Here is a 26,406-nt window from a genome sequence, read left to right on the forward strand (position 1 = left end):
AGTCACCACAAAGGTCATCTTTAAAAATGCTCTGAATTAAATGATGGTTTCCTGTTCGCTAAATGCCTGCCACACGTGGTTTTATATTTCTGTATATGCTTATTTAGCTCAGGTGTTCTATCTGACCTTAGCATGCTGCCTTTTCCGGCATTTAACAGAATTCGGAAACACTTTGAACGTAAAAACACTGCAAAAAAATAGCATCTGAACAATAGTTACAGTGAGCAACGTGTGCATCATATGTTTAAGACCCAAGCATGCAACTAATTTACCTTGCTTCCAACAGTGCTCTTCAGACATCTAGCAGAAGCAGGAAAGGGTTTCCGCTATACATCGAACAGAAGCTAGAAAGCATCCATGTGTCTACTCTGTTATGATCGATAATGCCACAAAAGGTTGCTTCCCTATACCCTTGTAGGCACACATTCACAATAAACCCTGCAAACCATTACATAAACCCTACAATCACTCACATAAAACCAGCCTTCAGTAACTATGGCACGTTGTCAGTTGGGCAGAAAATAAGCTAATTTTACGAAGCTGACTCGGACAAGGTATAGGGCTATGAATGTAAACTGGCAGAAGAGCATCAACCCCTCAAACACCAAAGGTTCAAGACACATGGCAAGTGAACCCACCTGCTAAATAGATGAGGTGTGTAGACATCTGGGTGTTCTAGGAACCTGGATGCAGACTTCTCCAAACAAAGCTCAAAGTACCCAGTTAACCCAGTTGCGCCTCGATACAGAAATAGAATTTCCCCCTTTCTCTGAGTTTTCGTCTACCAAGTCTTTTTAAATCCCAAGCTTGATGTATTGGTTCATCACCCTGAGAAGTGCATTTAACTGTACGTGGCAATTAAAATCAGTTGCATCTAACCTAATAGATAACCAGAAGTAGTTATGGCCATCTTTTGCATCTCCCACCTCGGAATAATATTTTGGGTTGATTACTGCTCACAGTTTTTGCATGGTTTAAATTATTCTTAAAGTCCTTGTAGTGCTGACGGTGCTCTACATTCAATTAAAGCAACTCTCGTAGGGTTGGCAAAAGTTATACCAGAGAGACTCCAAGCCACTCAATAACTGTTTCAGTACATAAGGGTGAGAGGAAGGTGCTTGATATACCTAGTAGTTTACGGTTAGCTAGCTGGGTTAAAATCCTGGTCTGTTTTCTGAGATCTCCTGATGAAGAATTTCCTTCCTAAGGTCTGCTACCAAGTTCTTCTATTGCTTTACTTAGACCACTGCCCAACAATTGCCTAGAAGGAATAAATAGCAAATCAAAGAAATCGTATTGGTGCATTCCTCCTTACTATAATGGGCGATGTGCCCCCCCCCCCCCCCCCCCCACAATGGTTATCTAATCCAACTCCTTCATATACAAGATACCTGGATGAGATCAGAACAGATTACGTAGAGAAATATGTTCAGACAAAAGAAGTTAAAGGTATCCTCTAGGTACAGTCCTTAGTTAAATACTCATTGGAATAACTGGCAGCATCCTAACTCTTGACAACGATGGTTCATATGGCATACTTTTCCAAACCAAAACAAAGAACTGCAAGCAATGAAGAAAGTATTTTCCTTAAAAAAAAAATTATATATATATATATATATATATATTCTTAATAATTCCCCCCATCCTTCCTTACGTTTTCAGGACTGGAGATTTTACCAGTATACCTAGAGAACAGCAAGGAACGTAGACACATTTGCAGCAAAACTGCTACTACATTCTTGTGCACCCACAAATAATAAGTGACGTTGTCCCAAACATAAGAAAAGCAGTTTTTGCAAAGAACAGCCTACCGCATATTTCAAGACCAAGCTGTAAAGGATGCTAGCAGGACAAACAAAAAATCAATAACCCGCATCATAACGCTGTAGATTCTAAAATATTATAGAAAGCCTGCCGTAGTAATTTATAACAACTCTTTATTGATGTTGCGAGCCAAAACGTGTTTTTTAGGCTGAGTATGGTGTAGTTATATGCAGAGTGTCTGCTTCCTTCATTTCGTCTAGTTCTCACGTACTAAAGGGCCCCCTTGTGCAATTTGTTTTTGTACCAAAAATCTTAATGTAGATAATTTTCACAGATGCTGCTGCATAACCTAAAGCTTTCATTTTTAAGCGAAACATTTTCACGACTTGTCCTTTTCATGTTTCCGTGCGCCCCTTCAACACCTTGCAACCAATATTACAGAGAATGAATAGTTCAATCAAGACTAACAATCTTTCACAGTAGCAGTTTATAGGAGGCCTTGGCAAAATCCTTCCAAAAGTTAGAACACAAACCTTAATTCTAGTACTTCCGAGTATTTTAAAGTAATTCCTTATCTATTCTTTCATTGGTCCACAAAAACGCAGTGCCATCAGTGCGGTTACTCTGAAAAGCCTCATCAAACCTGGCATAAAACCGTTGAAAGAGGCTCCCCAGCAGAGAAAATAACTTTATTGTCTCCTTCTTGTTTCAGTGAATAGGCCTCGGATCACTTTTGCACTCCTACAATTAATGAATCGTTGTTAGGCTCAAGGTCAAGCAAGTCATCAATGTCAAAACCTGAAACTGACGACCAGCAAAAATAACCTCTCAAGACAGCCCTTGGTCAAGGGCCTTTGTAGAATGGGCTACCCCAACACCCAGAAAAAACATTTTTGATCAGAGTTGTTGACAAATATACGTAAAATGAAATCTAAAAACAAATCAGATATCTGAAAAATCACTTACCGCAACCAGTTTGTACACCATGGTCAGAAGAGTCTCCCATTCTGCCCGGTCACATTGCAAACGAATGTGTAAATGAGCACTGAAGCTCACGCCTCCAGCGAATGCTTTCTTTGCTATGCCTGGCTGCCTCCTCTGGCCAATGGTCTGTGAGGCGATTTAATCTTTGCTTAGCACGGGGTCACCTTATGAAAGGCAACTTATGCAGATCATTAGGTTTTAATCAGGGAGATTTGTGGCAACGAAAGGGAAAGCCTGGGGATTTATGTCACTTGCTTTTAAAGCCATCAAAAGCCATATAGTCTTGAGTCAGTGCGCACAAAGAGGGTACACGTAATGCTGTTGTATGCCAAAGGGAAACCCTGCTTTATATATACACTTGTCTTGTGCTCTTTTTGTTGTTGCAACAAAAATAAAAATCAATTGGCAAGAACTTCTTGGTAACTAAAAATCTATAAAATGGCACTAAAGCGACAATTACAAAAAAAATAAAAATAACGAACTAAAAGAGGACCCAAATACGTAGTTTCGGTATTCTAGAATTGAAATGCCATAGGCTTTGAGGAATGTCTGAATCTTGTGGTGAATATTGGATTGGTGGAGACATTCCTCCAGCCTCACTTAAGTGTCTGTTTTTGGCTAAGGGAATCTCTCAGGTTTCATTCCCCTGATTATAATTAGGCTCACATTTCAAACATACAAAATCAGAGAAATTCACCTGGTATAGTTAAAGAGTTATCTCAAGCAATTATAACTGCCCCTGCCATGCACTACAAATATAATGTCGATATGATCACTGATGTTATCAAAGATATAATGAGTGCTGTGATTTGTGGGATAATTAGCAGTGCATGGCGGGTGCGCAAGTTATTGCTTCCTTAAGGAACAACATATAGTTACTTGAGATAACTAACTATAACAGGTGAATTTCTATGGTTTTGTATGTTTAAAATGTGAGCCTAACTATAAAGTCTCTGTAACCTTTGTTTTTTTAAGTGAATGTCTGTTTTTCTTAATTTCTATTTCCTAAATATACTGCCCTTGCAACCTTTGTTTTTTTCATTGAATTTCTATTTTATTGTTTTGTAAACAAAGTAATTTTTATTACTATAAATTAATCCAACCACCCCCTCGAACATCCTTCAGCCGTGTGAGGTGTGGGTTGGCCTGTGGCCAGACCCTGAGGCCAACTCCCCCCTCCACCCCCCAAAACCACCCACGCCAAGCCACACACTGCCTTTGGCCATGCATGGCAGTAGTTGGCCCTGGCCTGTCTCTCTAGGTGTGAGAATAGGTGTGAGAGGGTGTGTGTATCTGGGTGTGGGAGTGTTTGTCTGGGTGCGAGAGTAGGTGCATCAGTGTTTTTGTGGGTTTGTGAGTGGATGTGTCATTGTATGTGTGGGTCTGTGAGTGGGTGCATGAGTGTTTCAGTGTGTCTGAGAAAGGGTGCATAAAGGTCTAAGTGGGTGTGTGAGTAGGAGAAAGATTGAAAGAGAGAAGTTTAAAGAGACAGAGAGAAAGAGTGAGAGGGAGAGAGATTTTTAGGCTTTGATGAATGACATATTTAGAATGAGATATTTCTTGACAAATTAAAAGGAAAAATTTATTTGTAAAAAATAATAATTATAAAAAAAAAAAAAAAAAAACAACAAGAGTGAGATCACCCTTCAGTATGAACTTTAAACTTTTGAAGTTTATAAGAAATTAAAGGATGAGAAAAAGGACCATGGACACACCTAGAGTAGAACCACCAGCTTTCAGCATGAAGGTCTGTGACCTTAACCTTTAGGCCATACGTGACTCCTTACTATGATGCTTCTAGACATACCTATGACAGCCAAACCATTCATGTAAATGGAAAGAAACATCAATGTTCTATCACAAGGAAGGTTTAACAGTCAAACCACTAGTAAATAAACACACTGTCAAGTGATACTAGGATTTGAACCTTCAGCCTACTGAGTGACAGCACAAGACCTTGACCACTAGGCCAGAAATGACTCTGTTCTGCATCCAAACATAACTATAATATTCATACCAAACATCTTGCTAGGCGCCCACACACATCTCTCTCTCTCTCTCTCTCTCTCTCTCTCTCTCTCTCTCTCCCCCCCTCCCCCCCCCCACGGTCCTAGCCATGGCTTTGCTCCCACAAGCAGGAAGCTGCTTTAAATAGCAGCTCCCTAATTGCTGGAGCAATATTTTCATCAGTTTCCCTGCAACAGATGAAAATGTTTCTTTCTGAAAGTGAGAGCTGTCAAAGCAAAGTGTTTGCTCAGACTTGGTGGGAGCTATCAAAGCTCCTGCCAAGTCACAGCAAACAGCTATGTCTTGGAGAGGGCACCCTGGGACATAGCGGGAGCCGGCCCTAGAGGGTAGCGGTCCCCAGGGCCATCATTGGTTCCACGGTGGCCGTGTGGCCCCCTCCAAACTATACAGCCAGGGGGATGGTGGCCTCTGGGGCTCAGCAACGGACCCCCTCCATTCTTTTATTGTAGCCCTGGGGAAGTGGTGGTCCCCAGGGCAGCAGGAGGTTGGGGGGGGGGGTTCGGGTGGCCCCTCTGCAATACATTTTATTAAAGACCAGGGGAGGGGACAGTCCCCAGGGCAGCAGGGTGGGGGACGGTTGGGCAGCCCCCCAGAATTACAACATTAAAGCCTCAGAGAGGTTGCAGTCGCCGGGTGGTTTTAATTAAACATTAACCTATAGGAGGTGACAGTGCCTGGGGCTTTGGCAAGCACAGGAGGGGAGCCTTGTGCATCCCCTCTAATTTTTGGCATGCCCCCATAACCTAGTCCACCTGGAGGCTTCATTAAAAGGGTGGGAAATCATCCTTTTTTTAAGTCAGAAAAGTCTTAAGATTCATCAACGGATTTCTCTGATGTTTTTAGAAAATATGCTTTTAATCTCTGGTCGGGTCACTCTCTCAGACCCCAGCACCAGAGCTAAGGGGTCAGGATGTCCCTGCCCTGGCCCCTTTTCTTTTTTTTTAATCTTTTTTTCTGAGACTCAGCTTAAGCGCAGTCCCAAGATGGGATTGTGGGTATGTTGACAGCTAGTCAGATATCTGAATGGGGCAGTCTGATCTGCTGAGGATCAGCGCCCCTAAATATCTATATTGTTTTCTCCAAAACTGCTGAATGGATTTACATCAAATCAGGCAAAGTGTGCTTTTGGGACGAAGCTCTAGCTTTCTGCCAGATTCGGTGCAATTCCGTTCAGCGGTTCGGGTTGTAGTCTTTAAAAAAAAAAAATGTAAAAAAAAAAAATTAAGAATCCAATTGACATAGGATGGAGGAAAAGTGTTTTGGGACCACCCCCAATTTTTCTTGGCCCCGCTTGACAGATCACCCCCAAGAAAAAAGAGCTGGTGATAGAAATAAAAACGCAGACAAGTCATGAAAATTTACAAACAGGCACACTAAACAATAAAGTTATTTTTCAGTGCCAATCACACAAATTCTATGCTTACCAAAATAACAACTGACATCTACTCAGCGAAGACATAGAATGGATCAAGTAGAAAGTCAATTCACTCCTAATCATCTTAGGGAGTAAGTACACACGGTCTACCATGTACACTGACTCCTCCTCAAGCAGAAAACGTGTATATATAACAGAAAAATCACTCCTTGAGACAACAAACTTCACCAGCCAAGAAGAACAATTACCTCACAGAAGAAAAGATAAACACTCTGCTAATATACCATCAAGGCACTCAGACAATCTCACTTGACACTACATCCAACATCTAAATCGGCATAACATCCCACCCTAAAAAACGGAGACACAACCCACTACAAGTTAATCACAACAACCTGATCTTGATTGAAACAAACACAATATCCAACACAGTAACTAACAAAACAGTAACAAACCTCAAGTGCATCTCCACAATTGCAGATCAGCTGCAAAAGATGCAATGGATATAGCAGATGTGATCTTAGCCCATGATCTGGACATGCTCTTTCTAATTGAAATCTGGCTCAACTCAACAGCAGCCCCAATACTAGACCTTCTCTCATTCCACGACACCTTTCCACTCTACCTCTAGACCACACACTGAATCAGAGGTGAGGTCTTGCCATAATTCACAGAAATTCCCTAACTGTAAACCCTCTCTTACTAGAATACCATCATCATTTGAAATGTTGGGAGCTAAAATCTAGCTTGAAAAGAAACTGCTAGTAAAACACTCCATCCACCAGGTAACAACTCAGTCTTCCTGTAGTAACTTATGGAAATGGTCACAATCAATGCCTCTTCCCTCTCTAATAGAATATTAGGAGATTTCAAAATTCACTAGAACAGTGACAAAGACCATACAGCGGCTGCACTCATCACCTTGCTCTGGGATCGCAACATGATTCAAGCATGCCAACACACCAACACACAACAAAGGTGACACACTGGACCTCATTATAGCCAAACCAGAATCAGTAACCATTCTAGACATCACCCCAATAGACTGGTCAGATCACCATCAGAGTCTCTTCCAAATATCCACACAAGAAACAAAAAACAAGGGACAAATTAAAAAAAGAAAAAGCTGGTTGAGGGATTAAAAAATAAAAACATACACAGGACAGAACCGATGGATCTTTGCAAACTATCCTGGAGTCTTGGAAGGGACAAACATTGGTTCAAGAACTGACACGCCTATACAACAACAAAATGACTGACATAGTGCAGAAGGTTGCCCCATTATGGTTCAAAAGGCAGAAAAGAAAATCTCCAGTACCCTGGTTCAACCAATACTTAAAAAATAAAGGAAGAATACTTAGACACTTCGAATGACTTTGGAGGAAGGGCCCAAATGCTACCGACCTTGAACAATTGAGAAGGCAAATGATATCATACAAAAAGGCTATCGAGAATGCCAAACAACTGCGATCAGATCTCAACTAGATAAAGCCAAGAACAGACCCAGAGAAGTATTTGAGATTATAAAACAACAATTAGGAAGATCTGCAGAACCCACTTTCGAAAACAAATCGACTGACATCTTTAATGCCTTCTCCACATTATTTAAAGAGAAAATTGCAACCATATGCAACTCTGTTGCCAGCCAAGATAGTACACAACCTAGTGAATCCATCAACCCCACTCTTACAATACACAGCAACAACTCTGACCAATACACCCCAATGACCCCAAATAAAAATGGAGCTGTTTAGAATGGCTTTAGGGAAATGAGAGGGAAATCAAGAAAACCATTCAGTCAATGAAATCTACCACACACTTTGACAATCCTATTCCCTCAAACCCTCTGAAAGATATCCTCTGCTCCACTACTCCCTTATGGACAAAAATTGTAAAGGCATCTCTCCAGCAAGGATCCCCCTCCAGAATGTCTAACAACCTCCGACCAGTATCCAATCTGCCTTTCCTGGCTAAACTGATAAAAAAAAAGTGTCCACGATCAGTTATGCGGACACCTTAAGATTTTCGACCTATCTGACAAACACCAATCAGTCTTCAGACCTGGACACAACACAGAAGTTGCCATTCTAAACATACTATATGGCATACAAACATCACTAGACCAAATTAATCCTGTCTCATAATACTTCTAGATCTATCGGCGGCGTTCGACAGTCAGCCACAAACGTCTCAGTGAAACTCTTGAATCCAGAATGGGGCTATCCAGAGCAGTCCTTAAATGGTTCATCCAATTATTGCAAGACCAACATCCAATAGTGAAAGTAGGCACCACTATATCTGATGCAACAACATCGACAAGGACGTTCCACATGGATCTACAATCTCACCAATGCTCTTCAATCTCTACTTGGAACCACTCTCTGAAATTCTTCAACAATCAAAAATCTCCTATCACATGTATGCTGAGGATACTCAACCCTACATCAAAGTATCCTCTCAAGAAGCCATCCAGAGACTGGATAAAGCTCCGATGAAAACACAGAACTGGCTAGCACTCAACCAGCTAAAACTAATCCTGATGAAAACGGAATTAATTATTTTCTCCCCACACTGTAAAGCCCATTACCTCCCATCCCTCCCTCGCCTTCCTTTCCACCAATGAGGCTCCCTGCCTCCCCCTACACCCCTCCCTTCCCCTTAAAAAAGCCCCCCCACCCCCACCACCTCCTGTTCTTTTTGTCTAGCCCTGCTAGACTTACCTTTTTCCTTCTCCTCCATGGCGGGGCCTGGGGGGGGCATCGTCTTGACTCTCGACGAGCACTGAGCACCTAGTTGGGAGTTCCCCAGCGGTCGCTTCTTCCGGGGGCAGGCGGTGCGTCCTTGGAGTCGGCTGACGGAGTCGGTCAGCTCTATGGTGGCTGAGGCTGTGCTTTCGGATCTTCGGCTTGCGTTTGCTGGGCTGATGTGCCGGTTGTGATTATTTGCACTTTGGCGGTAGGAAGGGCATTTCTGCCTGCGTTGTTTATGGTTTTGTGTTAATTGTTGCACTTTTCTCATTTGCTGCTGTTGAATTGGGGGGGGGTCTTTCTTCATTATTTTACTGTGTGCTGTTGGCCTCTTGGGTACATTTCTTGTTGGGATGATGTCGAGGCTGGTTCCATCCAAGCGGGGCAGGATTGTTTCTTCTTTTTTGGGGGAGGATGTTGCGGTTCCCCTTCCCACTCCTGGTGGACACCAGGTTGTGTTAGGGGTTCCTGTGCCTCATGTCCAGAGAGGAGGTTCAGGACATGATTGAGGTGGCTGTGTCTCGTGCTCTTCAGACTGGAGCATCTGCGCCTGGACGTTTTACGGCATCCTGTCCTTCGGGGGCTGCGGAGGGGTCCTCTTCATCAGATGATGACGCTCCTTCTACTTCTTCTGGTGGGAAGTATGTCTCCAGGGAGATGTGGGAGGTTCTGACGCATAATCGGGACAATTGAGGTTTTCCTGTTTTTCAACCTTCGGGGACTGATTCACACTTGTTCCCTCAATATCAAATGCCTTCGAGGTTTGCCATGCCTTTTTAGGGCCCTGTTAAGGATATGGTGTTCCGGGAATGAAAAGATGTGGACAAGTCTCAGGTTCCGTGCTTCCTTCAGAAACTGTACTTACTGGAAGGGGAGGATGTGTTGCCACCTTCCGTTAATTTTGATTCAATTTTGGCAACTTTAATTGGCAAGACGGCGGTCAATCCGGAGGACTGTGTTCCTGCTGATGCCACTGACAGAAAGGTGGATTTGGGTCTGAAGAGGGCATTTGCGGCGGAGAATTTGGCCCTCAGAGCTGGTATTTTTTTCTGCTTATTCTGTCCAATCCTTGGTGCAGGATTTTGACAAACTGGCGGTAGCTGTTCAGGAGGGTTTGGAACTGCTGGCAGTTATGGAACAACAGGCAAGGTTGCTGGCGGACATGTCATCTGATGTGGTCCGCACTTCGGCTCTGGCTTCGGGAACTCTGGGGCTCGTAGGTCCCTCTGGTTAAGATTGTGGAAGGCAGATCCTGGGGAGAAGTCGGCTCTCCTGAGACTGCCTTTTTAGGGGCGCAATTTATTTGGGTATCAGTTGCCTTCCATGCTTTTGAAAGCTTTTAAGGAGAGGAGACACGCCTTGCCTTACAAAGGTGGTTCTTCTTCTGGCAAGGGTTGGCGGAAGCATTCTCGTTCTTCTCCCAAATTTGATTCCAAGTCTTTCTTTCAGGAAGGGTCGTTATCAGCCCTGTTTTTCTCCTAAAAAGTCTGCTCATTCGGGGTGGGGAGGCCTCAAGAAGGGATCCTGACAATCACTGTGGGCCTCGCAGAGGGCCGGTTGGGGGGCGGCTGAGGCACTTTCTTCATGTTTGGCAGGAAGATGTCAACGATCGCTGGGTGCTGGACAGTGTAAACAATGGCTACGCCATAGACTTCGAGGTAGTACCTCCAGATACCGGGGTTCGTCCTACTCCACTACCTGCGAATGGGGGCCCAGAGGCGGGCATTGTTGGAGAGGGTCCAGGACTTGCTTCTCAAGGGGGGCATATCCCATGTTCCTGTGGGGGAGAGGGGTCTGGGCACTTATTCCATCTTGTTCCTGGTTCCAACAGTGTCAGGGGGCTTTCGTCATGTCCTCAATCTCAAGGGTGTGAATTCCTGGATCAAGACTGTACATTTGCGTATGCTTTCCAGTCAGTTGATTTTTCCTCTGGTCGGTCCAGGGGACTTCCTGGGTTCTCTGGATCTGTAGGATGCTTACCTGCATTTTCCAGTAGCTCTGTCGTCTCAGAGGTTCCTACGCTTTGCGGTGGGCCAGGACCATTTTCAGTTTTGTGTTCTACCTTTTGGCCTCAAGTCGTCTCCACGGATTTTCACCAAGGTGTTGGCCCCTCTGGTAGCTCTTCTACATTCCGAGGGGGTGTTTGTCCATCCTTATTTGGACGATATTCTGATTCAAGTGCCCACTCAGGTTCTGTTAAGGAGTCATGTGGCCCGGGTTCTGTTGGTGCTGCAAAATCAATTTTTTGGGGTCAATTGGGGGAAAGTCAGATTTGGTCCCTTCCCAGGATCTGTTTTTTATCGGGCCCTATTTCTGACTCTTCAAGGCTTGGTGACTGTGTCAGAGAAGCAGTAGTTGTGCCTCCCGTCACAGCTGTTGTCGATCTTGTCGCAGCCTGCTCCCAGACCCCTTCAGTGGTTGCATCTGCATGGTCATTTGGCGTCTGTGGTTTTTCTGGTACCGTGGGCACGGTTTCATCTTCTTTGCCTGATTAACTGGTTTCTCATTCGTTGGTCTCCGGGGTCGAGTTCTCTTCGGACAAGGATTCCTGTGTCAGGATTTGTTCGCAGGAAGTTGGGTTGGTGGCTGGTCCCGGCTCATCTTCGTGTGGGGGTGTCTTTATCTCCTCCTCGCCCGGTAGTAGTGACGACGATGCCAGCCTCTCCGGTTGGGGGGCTTGGCTGGGGTCAGCTCAGGTCTCGGAGTTTTGGTCACATCTGGAGGCCAGGCGCTCCTCGAATTGGCGAGAGTTGAAGGCGGTGCTTCTTGCTCTGGTTCATCTTCAGGAATCCCTGAAGGGATTGGATGTTTTTATCCAGACAGACAACTTGGTGACCAAGGCTTACGTGAACAGGCAAGGAGGGACCAGGTCGCTGTTCTGCATTGCGAGGGACATTTTTGTTTGGGCGCAGGAGTGGGTTCTATCTCTGCGAGCAACCTACATTCATGGGGTGGTCAATGGTCGGACGGATCTTCTGAGCCGGGTCATTCCTTCGTCTCAGCTTTTCTCCCTCCAGTTGTCACTGTTTCGTCGCCTGGTACGCCTGTGGGGTCTTCTGGTGTTGGATGTGTTTGCCTCCCAGAGAATGCGAAAGTGAGGCGCTTTTGCACCCGGTTTCATTGTCATCAGGAGTGGGCCGTGGACGGGATGTCGTGTCCTTGGCCTCAGGATCTTTTGTACGCATTTCCACCCTTCCAGTTGCTCCGTACATTTCTAGTGAGGGTACGTCTTCTGAAGACCAGGGTTATCTTGATCGCGCCCCATTGGCCACGGGCGAATTGGTTTCCGTTACTGTGGTTGATGGCATCCGGTCACATGTGGACTCTCCCTCTCTGTCCCTCACCTCTGGAGTTTCCTTGCCTCCCGATGGGGTCGTTGAGGCGGTTGCACTTGATGGCTTGGAAGTTGAACAGAGAGGATTGATGTGCTGAGGGTTTCCAGTCGCTTGAGTTCCACTTTGCTGACTTCGCGGTGTCGTTCCACGTTGCTGCCTTATGGTCAGCAGTGGATGTTTTTTTCTTCCTGGTGTTTGCAGCATAGGTTGGATCCTACGGCAGCTTCTCTGTTTGAGGTGATGCAGTTTCTGCAGGACGGGGCCCAGTTCGGTTTGCCTGTGGCTTCACTGCGGCTGCAGTGGGCTGTGATTCAGGCTCTTAGAGGTGCGTGGCGTAATCTGTCTGATAAGAGTCATTTGATGCCTCGGTTTTTCCAGGGCCTTCTTAACTTGTTTCCTCATCCGGTGCGGTCCTTTCCTTCCTGGGATCTTTCTTTGGTGTTGGATGCTTTGACTGTTCCTCCCTTTGAACCTCTGGATTCATGTGACTTACGTCATCTCTCTTTGAAGACTTTTTCTGGTGGCCATTACTTCAGCCCGTCGTTTGGGGGAGTTGGGGGCCTTGGCATGCTCTTTTCCTTTTTGTAAGGTTTTTCCTGATCGGGTTGTGCTTGTTCCGGTTCCTTCGTTTGTTCCCAAAGTGAATTCGGCTTTCCATGCTCGACAGGAGGTTATCCTTCCTGCTTTTTGTCCCGATCTTTCCTCGGATGAGGAGGTTCGGTTGCATTCTTTGGATGTACGTCGGGCTTTGTTGGAATATCTACGGGTGGTTGCTCCTTTACGGAAGGGTGATTCCCTGTTTGTTAATTCGGTCTGGCTCGGAAGGGGGAGAAGCCGTCCACTGCTTTCTTGAGTCTTTGGGTCCGCTCTCTGATTTTGATGGCTTATTCTTTGAAAGGGGTTGTTCCACCCCAGTGGATACAGGGCCGTTCTACCAGGGGTATGGCTGCTACGGTGGCGGAGCTGCAGGGCGCTTCAGTGGTGGAAATTTGCAGGGCCGCTACTTGGGCCTCACCTTCTACCTTTGTTCGTCATTACAGACTGGCGGACTTGGGCAGTTTGAAGTCGGTTTTGGGTCACCGTGTCTTTTCCTCTATGATGTAATAGGGGGGTGGTTGTCCGTTGTCCTTTTTTGGTTGTGATTAAACTTGTTGCAACTCAGTGTCCGTCTCCTGTTTTTCTCTTGCTAGGTCTCATTGGTGGAAAGGAAGGCGAGGGAGGGATGGGAGGTAATGCATTCATTACTTACGATAATGGCATTACTCCTAATCCTACTCCCTCGCCTTCCTTTCCATTCCCTCCCGCCCTCCCGGTATGGACCGCCTGAGCTGCTGTTTGGGCTTGTTTCTGTACAGGAGGTGGTGGGGGGCAGGGAGCCTCATTGGTGGAAAGGAAGGCGAGGGAGTAGGATTAGGAGTAATGCCATTATCGTAAGTAATAGACGCAATACCTGCTACCATGGTCTGTAAACATAAAATCACTAAACTGCACTACAACCATATACAAATCCGTAAAATCACTAGGCATCCTAAAAACAGGAGTCTTAAAAACAGTGGTTCAATCTCTAGTGCCCTCAAGACTGGATTACAAGAATGCAACACTCATAGGTCTACCTAAAGCCATCCTAGCTCCAAAGAAAGCAACAATCAATGCAGCGGTAAGACTTAACATGCACACGTCGCTTTGATTGCATCTCTCCATTACTCAGAGCTCTAAAATGGTTCCCAGCTGAAGCCAGGATCTAACTGAAGGTAACTTTCATAACACACAATGCCCTTCATAATTCTGACCTTAAATACATGGCTCATAGGATCAAGCTATAAGGACGTGGAAGGGATTCTAGAAGTTCTAAATCCTTCATACTTGAACCACCCAGATTTAAAAAAAATAAAACCTATGGTTGCACATTCTCCAGATCTGCCCCAAACATTTTGAACTCCCTATCACCCTCAACGAGAGCAATTACCTGACTCACAAACGTTTACCTGCCAATATTTAATACTGTATTCTATTGTGTTATATCTTGCTGGTCAAACTCTTTGTACTTTGATTCCTAATTGTTCATACGACAATGGAACCCTCAGCAGCGATCTCTATTTACAGTGGTCCGATACTATGATGTTCATGTTTGCGCTTTATAAAACACAATCAATAAAAAAAAAAGAAAGTAACTATAACTGGTGCTCTAAAGTAACTATGACTCGCGCCCCCACCATGCACAATTTTTCCATCAATAATTCGACTGCAAATGTTGCAGTGATAGTATCAATGATGTTATAAAACATGTCATGAGTGCAGTAATATTGGGGGTTTTAGCAGTGCATGACAAGGGGGCAAGTTATAGTTACCTTAGGGCATGAGTTATAGTTACTTGAAATAATTAACTATAATTGGTGAATTTATATGGTTTTGTGCATTTAAAATTTGAGCCCAACTATAAGGTCCCTGCAACCTTTAGCTTTTTAAGTGAATTTCTAGGTTTCTCTTTTATTCCATTTCCTAATCATAATTTCCCTGTAACCTTTGTTTTTTTTTCCAGTGAATTTCTATGGTTTTTTTTTAACGTAAAGTGATTTTAATTACTAGATGTTAATCCAACCACCGCCGTACAGGCCTTTGGCAGGAAACTCTTTATAACCACCCAACCCCGCACCATGCACGGCCTTTGGATGTGCACAGAAGGGTTTGTCCACAGCCTGACCTACAGCCTATAACCACAGAACCCGGTACCAAGTTGGGTGGAATGGAAGAGAGAAAAAGTGACAGGACTGCAGGGGGAGCCTGAGGGCCCCTGCGGTCCTAGCCGGCTCCCTGTGTCCTGTGGTAGCTGGCATTGCTCCCACAAGCAGGGAGTTGCTTGAGAAAGAGCAGCTCTCTGCTTGCCAGAGAAATATTTTCATCTCTTTCCCTGCACACATGTTTGTGTGCAAGAAAAGAGATCAAAACTCTGCTTTCAGCAAGATGGAGCTGTTTGACAGTTCCCTCTTGCTGAAAGTGGAGTTATGTTTGCTTTTGCTTGGCGGGAGCTGTCAGCCACATACATTGAAAAAGAAATACACAAGCAAGCCAATTCAAAGTGCCACGGCCGCCAGAAGCGTGAATGAGGGACACAAAAGGAAAAATAAGTTTGCTTGCAATCAAATGTATCAGCAAATGTCCAAATATCCATGTAGCAGGGCCGATGGCCAAGGCGGTAAAAAAAACTGCCCCAAGGAGGGACAAACGTAAAGCATTTAGCAATGATAACAAAGGGGTTTTGAAAGGCAAGCCCATGAATGAGGATAGTGATGGGTGTGCGGTGGGCGTAGTTAAAAGCCCACCGAGACTACAACATGTCAGAGCCCTTGCACTCGACCATAAAAAGGCAGCCGTGAGACAGACAGAAATATAGGGTGGATGAAGCACAAGATAGAATTAAGACTAGAGAGCCTTGGTATTTATCAAGGTCAGCCTCCAGATGCAACGGCATTGGGCTCCAAAGAGAAACATATTTTTTTGATTTAAACACGTTTTAATTTAATTTGACAACATGAAGAAAGCACATCAGGAAGGCTTGTGACACCCGGAAACCAATCGTCTGAGACAATGACGTACCAATGTTTTGAATAAACAGACATTGACCTTTGTACGTGGTGTGAGAATAACCTCTACGGACGGAGAACATCATGATCATTCATGTCACAAGAGGACAATGAACTATTTTGACGCTTTCTTTGTCCGCTAGGGAGTATGAGCTGCAGGGGTTAAGTGAGATGAAAGAGGTTAAACAGCCCAATGATCAGCTGCAGCCCTGAGTTTGTTTATTCTGGGTTCTACGGGTGGTGTTGGCGTAAAACAAATATAGAAACAAAAATGCATCTCTCTTGTCAAACCTCGTGTATGAACCTGCCTCAGGGAGAAATAGCGCCTCGCAGCAGGGGTCTAAGTCTTTCTCATGTTTTACTACTGCTTCAGCAGCAGGATACCGGTCATCAGTATGGAAAGGAATATTTCTTAACACAAATACCAAATATAACAGTTGTGTTCCTTAAGACATGGTGGACATCGCTCGGCGAAGAGACAATTCTTATGCACTATGACACCATACCTTTACATGATATATGTGAAGACAAACAAAATAAGCATTAGCTGAGCCAACAAGTCTTACTTGTTTTTTGAGCCCCAAGTTAAACATTTAAAAAAAAAAAAAGAAAAAAAAAACGGTAAAAAAAAAAAAAGAAAAAGAAAAACAGAACCAACTTTAACAAAGCCAATTGGTCTCACCTACATGAGGTGTTGGGTTTTTCAATGACTTAGCCATGTTGTACAGCAATAAAAATGGTACCTCACTTGCGTGGGTAGGTCTAATGCTCACAACAGGAAATGCAACATGGACACATCACATTTTTACATTGAAATCTGACGTTTTTTTTTTGCAAAGTGCCTAGCTGTATATTTTGGCCTCTAGCTCAGCCGGCACCTACGGAAACCTACCAAACCTGTGCATTTTTCAAAACTAGACACCTATGGGAATCCAGGAAGGGGTGACTTGTGGGGCTCTCACCAGGTTCTGTTACCCAGAATCTCTTGCAAACTTCAAAATTTGGCCCAAAAAACACTTTTTCCTCACATGTTGGTGACAGAAAGTTCTGGAATCTGAGAGGAGCCACAAATTTCCTTCCACCCAGCGTTCCCCCAAGTCTTCTGTTAAAAATGTTACCTCATTTGTGTGGGTAGGCCTAGCTCCCGCGACAAGAAATGCTCCAAAACACAACGTGAACACATCACATTTTCCCAAAGAAAACAGCTGTTTTTTGGAAAGTGCCTGGCTGTGGATTTTGGCCTCTAGCTCAGCGGGCACCTAAGGAAACCTACCAAATGTGCATTTTTGAAAACTAGATAGCTAGGGGAATCCAAGCTAGGGTGACTTGTGGGGCTCTCACCAGGTTCTGTTACCCAGAATTCTTTGCAAACCTCAAAATGCGGGGGCAAAAAAAAAAAAAACTTTTTACTAAGATTTTGGTGACAGAAAGTTCTGGAATCTGAGAGGAGCCACAAATTTCCTCCCACCCAGCGTTCCCCCAAGTTTGCCGATAAAAATGGTACCTCACTTGTGTGGGTAGGCCTAGTGCCCGCAAAAGAAAATGCCCCAAAACACTATCTGGACACATCAAAATTATCAATTACAAAACTACCTGTTGTTGGTGAGGGGGGGGGGAGGGCACCTGCGTTTTTGGTCCTGGGCCAAGCAGCCATCTTGGAAACCCTACCAAACCCAGACATTTCTGAAAACTAGACACTTGGGGGAGTCCAGGGAGGTGTGACTTGCGTGGATGTCCCAGTGTTTTTTTTACCCAGAATCCTCTGCAAACCTCAAATTTAGCTAAGAAAAAAAAATAACAAAAAAAAATATATTTTTCCCACATTTCTGTTTGGGATCACCGCACCGGGGCAAATTTCGTACCACCCAACATTCCCCTCAGTCTCCCGGTAAAAAGGATACCTCTCTTGTGTAGGTGGGCCTAATGCCTGTGACAGGGAAGAGGCAAAAACATGTCAAAATTGAGGGGGAACCAAAGCGGGGCCAAAAGGGCAGTTTAAAAAATAAATAAATTTGGTTGGGCAGAATTTGTATCGGTATAGATGCAACAATGCTGGGTGGTAGGATTTTTGTGGATTCCTGCAGATTCCGTAAGGTTGTATCACAAAAATGTGGAAAAAATGTGTGATTTCCAGCAAAGTTGGAGGTTTGCAGAGCATTGAGGTTAAGAACATGGTGCGGGGTGCATGTGAAGCACACCACCCTGGACTCACCCAGATGTTTAGTTTTCAGATGTGTCTAGGTCTTATGGATTTTTCTACATGGCAGCGTCCCAAAGTCCAAAAAGTGCAGCCCTCATCATTCCAAGTGGGACGATTTAGAGAGTTAGCCAAGCTCTCACGGCCCAAATGTACAACCAAAACCCAAAATAATCAAATGTCCTCTTACTTTCCGTGGGATAAGATGTTTTAGTGTGCAGGGGGAGAGCTGAAAGACTGTTACCCCTTCAGTTGGGGGGCCATAACAATGCCCATACTGGTTGGTAGCCACCACCACCTTTTTTTTTTAAATTCCCTGGCATCAACTAGACTTTCTGCCCCTCCGGAGTGTGGATAGGGAACTGCCGCCCCATCTACCCACTGTTGGGCAGAACAACCTTGGCCCCATTTATTTGGGGTGGAGGTATGGCCATAACCCAACGCTCTTATTTTGGGAAAAAAGATCTTCCCAGGTCTAATAGAAATAGACCGATCTGCCCCCAAGGGGAGCAGAAGTGACCTAAAATAAAGGTTCCCCCCCCAGGGGTCACTCCCCATATATAAAAAAATTAAGTAAACAAAAAAAACATATCCCTGGTGTCTAGGATGCAGATCCGCCTAATTATAATAGGTCAATCTGCCCCCAGGGGGGCAGAAAAGGCCTAAAAATATTTTGACCCCCTGGGGAGCAGCCCTTGCCCAAAGGGCTGCTCCCCTTATGTAAAGGGGGCAGATTGGTCTAATAAAAAAAAATAAAAAAAGGGTGATATGCCCCCAATGGGCCAGAAATGGCCTAAAAGTAAATTTTGCCCCCAGGGAAGTTACTCTTGCCTAAGGAGTCGCTCCCCACATGTTAAAAAAAAATATATATATATCCCTGGTGTCTAGTGGTTTCTGCCACCACTGGGAGCAGATCCACCTAATTATAATAGGGCAATCTGCCCCCAGGGGGGGCAGAAATGGTCGTAAAATAAATTGCCCCCTTGGGGAGTGACCCTTGCCCAAGGGGCCTCTCCCCTCATTCAATAATAAAAAATAAAAGAAATAAAGATAAAAAACTCCTTGGTGTTTAGTGGGCATTTCTGCTGCCCCATCGCATCACGATCGGGCAGCAGAAATGGTGAGAGAGACATGAAAGGAGAGGAAAGGCCTTTCCTCTCCTTTCATGCCTCTCTTGCCCCCTCCACATGATCAGAGGAGAAATGCTTTTGCATCTCTCCTCTGATCAGAAGCTGAGCTTCCACCACGGAGGGTTAGGCCTCTGATGAGGTCAGAGCGCGATTGCGCGCGGACGTCATCAGACGCCACAAGGTGGAGGGGTGATGGGGGTGGAAGGGAAAGCGATTACCCTTCCATCACTGCCCTGGGGGCACCGAGGCGAGGCTCATGGGGTAGCGCTAGCACTCCACCCATGAGCGGGTCCAAGGACGTAACGGTTACGTCCTTGGTGCCTCAGCACCGCAGCCAAGGACATAACAGTTACGTCCTTGGCGGCCAACAGGTTAAGGCGAGTTTGCCCATGCAGGGGGCTCTCTGATTCATTTCACTGACATGGACTCCTTTGAACAGCACTTCAATCCATCCCAAAAGCAAAATTATGTTTCTTAGACTTGCTATCCTTTGGCTAGCATTAGCTTATTGATCATGGATTTGTGAAGAGCACACGTAGCCCCAGATATCATTGGTGTCAACGAAGATGAAGCAATAGCTTGTTGTCTGCAGGCACATTAAGCAAGAAGCTCAGAGTTACATGATACAGATTCACCCACTGTTGAAGTAAGGGCACTAATTCAAGCAGGTAAAATACCCCAGACCCTTCTTTCATTGTTAGTGAAAAAGCCACAACTGAAGGGGGGGGTGCACAACAGTGGAACCCGGAAAAGCACAAGTCTAGTATTACTATCTATAATTCAAGTGGTACTGGAGGCATCACTTACAGTACAACTAGTGGGAATAGTACTGGCACCCATAGTTGTCTTATTACGAGCAGTACTGCAATAGGATTAGCAGCAGCAGCACTAGTGGCATTATAGTTGCTGCTAGTGCTACTAGCCAATAGGAACAGATGGAGAAGTTATGCAGTATGGACAGGACAGCCAATAGAAGAAAAAAGGCCTTTATAGGTTAAAAGGACAGGACTAAAAGACATACATCCGCGCAGAAAAGACCAGTTATGATAGCCATGCATAGGAGTCTTTGAGGCTGAGAGATGCATGGTTACTCTTCATCTCAATTCTGTTTTAGGAACTAACGGAAATTGCAACATTTACTTTTAAATTTTGTCAGAATTTGCAGACTGCGCTTCCTCTGGTTCCTGTTTCATAGGGTGGAGGCAGGACTCCAAATAGGAAACAGTCAAAGTGAAATGAAATAAAAAGCCTTTTCAGGAGCACCCAAAAGAAGCTAAGAAAATTGACAGGAAGCAACCAACCGTCTCTTTTTTCAGCAAATTAGTAACGGTAATCTTGAGATATATTTGCTCACTTATCTTTGAAACATTTTCTTTCATTGCACTGAGAAGCCCTCGTGACTCAAAGAAAGTCAAGGATATGGGAAACTTTCATATTCATTTTGGTCGTTCCTCCCTGTATGTAAATCCTGGGAATTTGTTTTGCACAAACCTACACAAAAAGCAGTGGAGAGCTGTGCAGGGGTCATCTATTCTTGAAATAAATAGCTTGCATTAAGTTAGTATAATTTGTACTCTCTCCTGTACATAAGATTTAGCATATAAGTGAATAAGTCCTAGAAACTGAAGTAGTCAACTATGACTGACGATAAAAACATATGGCCAACCAGGAAAGCATATGGCACTGTAGGTCACTGCACCATGGGATACTGGCATACATTACACTAGAGCGACTTGACAATGAAGCAATTGATAATAATGGAAAACTAATAATAATGGAATGATAAATTAGAAACCCCCTTCTTTTCCCATCATTCCATATTTTATTCAGTGTGTAACACTAAACGTTTAAAATGAATCTTAGCAAAGACGTTGAATGATTTGTAGTGTGTATCCAGCCTATTACCCCTAGTCATGGTAGGTACGTTTTGAAGGGAAGGGTCACTTGGAAGATTTAGAATGTCCATTTGGGCACCACTGCGAAATAAACTTAATGGTTTTACTTTAAAAAAATAATTTTTGCTTTAAGAATACCTTTCTATAGAAAGCATTTTTATTATTCCTTCAACTCAAAGAAATTCCAATCAACATCCCATTGATCTAATGCTTAAGAACTATTTCACTAAGGACAAAACCTAAAGAATATTCCCTTAAAACTAACTAGTGTTGTTATCATCCTTAATGCATTCTGGGCCAATCATTTCTTTAAGGGAAAAGTTTACACCTGCAAACCTAAAACAGACACCAAAAATACCAAATATACAGAAACCAAACATCAATGACATCACCCATCTCTCCTTTTTTCTCTCACACCCTCTTCCGTTATTATCTTAAAGCAGTGCTTCCCAAGCCTTTTAGAGCCAGAACCCACTTTTTAGAATGGCAAATGTTTGTGACTTACCTACCTTTAACAGACAGAAGGTGGGCAATTTTTTATTTAACGAAAGCATCGTGTGGTAGTGCGCTGTCATTTATAGACAGCACATTTTCCACTACATTTACAGTTATAAAGGAAAGCTTTACTGATATAACTATATTGCACTCACGTTAATGTGTGGAAATCAGGTTTTACTGAATATCTATAATTTGTGCACCAGCAAGTGTCTTAATCTTTATTGATTCTATTAAAATCATTGTTTCAATCACACTTCAGAATTACAAAAAAGTGCTTTAGTTTTGACTTCCAAACTGCTGCACGTGTAAAGTTCCTTCATAGGTTTTTACAGTTTTTTTGTTTTACAAAATATGACATACTACAGCCTTTCCTTTCACACTACTTGTGCGAAGCAAAATTGTCACATAATTCACTTAACATTTTTCTCAAACTGCAAAGTGAGAGGAATTAGTAAACAACAGCCTGTGTTAAAACATTAAGCAGCTTAATGTCAGAAGACATATCCTGACATTCGACCTATGTCTTTGTAGTGCAGCAAATGTAACAAGATAAAGAATTTAAGGACATCTTTATTTATTGCTTTGACTTTTGACCTCCCCCCCCCAAAAAAAAATGGCTTAGGAATCACTGCTTTAAGGTCTTCCCCGTCTGGGAGCTCAACCACAGCCGGAGCAGGAATGATATTCCAGTTCAATAGATGCCTGTATATGTGAGAACAGTAGTCACTCAGAACCATTAAACGTGTACACAATTACTCAATACATTTCTGGCCTCCTTTTAACATTTAGTCACCTAACCTGAACACTATTCGACTCATAGTGGCAGTTCGGACCTTCTCAATCTCTGCTGTGTAATAATTACAACTCTTGTACCCGAGAACATTTTAAGCAGTCAACAAAATGCTACATAGCAACCTATCATGCCTGCCCATTATGTTAAAAATACAACAACCCAATCTTAAAAAGAATTTGCAATGCAACGGGTCTCTCATTTGCTCGAGTTAGAGCTATTAGCGTTGTAAACTCCTAACCAAACTTTTCTTGCCACATAAATTGAAAGGAAAAAAACAAGTGCGATCACGCTATATAAAACCCAGCACAATCGCTCTCTGTGAAAAATAAAAAGATAAAGTAGTGCAGAAACCAGGATGAAAACATGGAGCCTCGTATGTTTTCAGTAGTTGGCTGGTGCGCTCGAGGAGGGCTAAACACCAGAAAAGGCATGACCTATCTATGCATGCCTTTAACTAATTAAATCAATCGGATTTTAAAAGGCAAGCCCACAAACCAATGAAAGGGACAGGCATGACATCGGCAAAGAGAGATTACAAAAGAGAAGGAGCGCTTGTGCACTCGACCCTAAAAATTGGTAGGGCACATTTGAACTTTGTAAATAGCCTACTATGTTGCTGTTACATAAACATCAGAATAAAACACACTTTACGGTTTAGGTTGCAATGTTAACAAGCACTGGAATAGCCAATAGGTCTTGCCTTTTGGATGTGAATGCGGGTTTTCTGTCTATGTTATTTTTGTTGTTTTTATTGTTATTGTTTAGTATTAGTATGGAAAATTAATGCATTTTTACATTATATGCACTCTGTGATCTGCCAAGTAGATGTTCTTTGCAGCAGGCATATTAACCTTCTGAGTTACCCTATGACGAGTCCAAGCTTCCACTAGATAAAACTACAGTCTCTCCAGAAAGAACATTATTCAACCAAGTTATTTTGACATTTTTCTTGTCGGAATCCAAACAAACATGAAAACGGGGTCAGTATGCAAACAAATCAAAAATATAGTTGAAATCCAAAAAATATGAAGACAGAGTAGGAACCTAAAGAACATCAAGACAGAGTCATACTCCCAGCAACATGAGAACGGAGTCAGAATGAAAGCAAGATGATGACGGAGTCGGAATGAAAGGAATATGAGGACAGAGTCAGAATAAAAGCAGGATAAAGAGCAGAGAAAGCACTTTAGACCAAAATGCAGCACAAAAGCATGATAAAAGTGCTTGTAGTGGGCATATATCCACAAGGTCACTATTTTTTGTAAATTAATCTTTTCTTCAAAGCTACGCAGATAACATTGCCGAAATTCGAAATGAAAGAAGCCCCATACACATCTTTGGTAGACATATGGTAAATACTGCCTACGTTTAAAACATCAAAGTGAAAACTAAGCTTTTCAAATAGGGTTGATCTGTGGCTGTGTCCTGCTTGTCTGAAGATGTTATCCTGTGCTACAAGGGATGGCAAAGTCTTGGCTGTAAATAGGCTGTTAACAATGTAAATTAGCCCAAATCACTGTATGGTAGAGTGATGTCACTAGAGAAAAGCGTGTTTTTCCCATTTCAAACAACAAAAGGATCTTTCTGACAAAAGCAGTTACCCCACTGATCTGTTTTCATTATTTGCACTTAGAAGGTAGTGCAGAGGGTTAATATGCCTGTTGCAAAGAGAGGTGTACTAGGCAGATCACTAAGAGTTCAAGCTTCCACTAGACAAAAGTACATTCTCTTCCAGAAAGAACATTAATCACCAGAGTTATTTTGACATTTTTACATTATATGCACTTTGTGACCTTCATAGTACACATTATTTTCAGCAGGTACATTAATCCTCTGTGCTACCTTATGATGAGCCCAAGCTTCCACTGGACAAAAGTACATTTTCTCTCCGGAAAGAACATTAATCATCAGAGTTATTTGGACATATTTAAATTATATGCACTGTGTGATTTGTCTAGCACACGTTCTTTGCAGCAGGCATATTAATCCTCTCCGCTATGATGAGTCCAAGCTTCCATTAGATACAACTATGTTCTCTATTTAGAAAGAACATTAATCGCCAGAGTTATTTTGACATTTTTACATTATATGCACTTTGTGATCTACATAGTACACATTCTTTGCAGCAGGTACATTAATCCTATGTGCTACCTTATGAGTCCAAGCTTCCAATAGACAAAAGCACAGTCTCTCTCCAGAAAGAACATCACCAGAGTTATTTTGACATTGTTATGGCCCGAATCCAACAAACATGACGACTGAGTAAGAATGCAAACAACCTAAAAACATAGTCTGAATCCAAGTAATATGAAGACAGAGTAAGAATCCAAAGAACATAAAGACAGAGTGAATTGTGAATTATAACAGAGTTGGATTTAAAAGAAAATGAGGACAAGGTTGAAATGAAAGCAATATGAGGAAGTATTTGAAATGAAAAAAAAAACAGATGAAGTTGAAATGAAAGCATCATAAAAACGGAATTGGAATAAAAGCAACATAAGGACGGAGTCAGAATAAAAAAGAAACATAAAAACTGAGCCAGAAACCCCTAATAAAAAAAGTTACCAAATTACTGAAAGCGTATTATAACAGAGTTGAAATCAAAACACGATAAGGATGAAGTCAGAATCAAAGAAAGCAACATAAAGACTGATTCAGATTAAAGCAAAATGAACACAAGTCAGGATGAAAACAACCTAACAACAAAGTTGGATTAATTTTTAAATGAGTATGGAGTCGAAAACAAAGCAACATGAGGATGGAGACGGAAACCGCTAATATAAATATGTTGTCAAATTGCTAATTTGCATACTATGACAACACAGTTGGATTCAAAAGAAGAGGAGGACAAAACCAAAATCAAACAACGTGAGGATGAGCTCGGAAACCACCAGAAAAGAAAGAACAACATGAGGACGGAGTCCGAATGAAAGCAACATGAGGACGGAGTCAAGAAACCATCGGAAAAGAAATAATAAAAATAGTCCCAAAATCCAGGCAGATCAACACAAATGTGTAAACATACCAGTACTTCAGCAGTGCTTCGTAGGAGGAAACAAACCACAGAAGCAAGAACAACAAATTAACCAACAGCAAGCCAGCATTTTTAACAGAGAGAGGAAAGACCAAATAAAAAGTCAATGGGAGGGCTGAAACACAAAACATATCTTGAAGAGACGGTGCAAGCGCTGTCTAGGCTCAACCGGAAAAATGCCTATATGAAGTTTCAAGACTCCTTAGAGTCAGCAAAATTCATTTTTTGACTAATTGCTATTTAACTCCAATCATATTTCGATATTCAATTTGCATTGAATCCAGTGAATAGACAACAAGAAGCCTTGAAAAACACATTTAAAAATGCAAATTCCACAGTTTAGTGCAAAAGTAGCTCCTTATTGCACAATTCGTTTAGGAAGACCCCAGTTCCTTTTCTGCCCCTTAGAACCTCCACTAAATCACTCCCTTAAGAGTTTGTTCCCTTCTCAGGATGTAAGTTAATGCCAAAAATCAAATAACGTTGACTGTATAGTACGCAAACACCTGGCAAAGATAATCTCTAGAGGTGGTATAACTATTAACTGAAAACATGTAAAATTGTAATCTTTTAAGAAAAGTGCAACCCAATTAAAACAAGCATTGCCAGCCTTTTGGTAATTGTTGTTTTGTTGTGGTTTTTTCAAAACTTTATAATTTAGGAATAGGCTGGGCTCTCATTAGTCTAAAAATACATTTGCTAAAGGCAAAAACAGTGTTTTGCTCTTAACAAAATACCATGTTAGTCCCTGACATTGAAAGGAATTACTTTGTGTATGGATGTGTTGCTTGTAAAATGGTGCTAATGGCTGAAGAAGGCTGATGCAGTGCGTCATAAAGCATTCCGTGGTGGGTTTAACGAAAATGTGAATGACACTTACTACAGACTAATGGATAAAATCTGGCTGAAATGTTTAGGACAACCAGAAGGTCTTGCCTAGCACAGACCTAAAAAAACGTCAATAAGTCTGGCACTTGCTGTGATCCTCTTGCCTTTGAGGATTGAAGGAAACAAAGGAAAGATGCACAAATGAGGAATGAAGCAA

The 26,406-nt window shown here is 42.9% G+C and overlaps 1 protein-coding gene across 2 annotated transcripts in view; it reads right to left on the reverse strand.

The window, feature by feature from the left end:
* The window catches only part of SLC12A4 (solute carrier family 12 member 4), a 425,396-nt gene that overhangs the window by 361,412 nt on the left and 37,578 nt on the right, over window positions 1-26,406 (reverse strand). Inside the window, exon 1 of one of the 2 annotated variants that reach the window (XM_069216266.1) lies at window positions 2,731-2,774. The exons of the other annotated variant lie outside the window; for it this stretch is intronic. Within the exon in view, the coding sequence (XP_069072367.1) occupies window positions 2,731-2,770 (40 nt within the window). The 5' untranslated portion in view covers window positions 2,771-2,774. Of the gene's footprint in view, window positions 1-2,730; window positions 2,775-26,406 lie in introns of those variants that run through there. 2 annotated transcript variants of the gene reach the window in all.

Source organism: Pleurodeles waltl, chromosome 12 (assembly GCF_031143425.1).
Source record: "Pleurodeles waltl isolate 20211129_DDA chromosome 12, aPleWal1.hap1.20221129, whole genome shotgun sequence".
NCBI lineage: Eukaryota > Metazoa > Chordata > Amphibia > Caudata > Salamandridae > Pleurodeles > Pleurodeles waltl.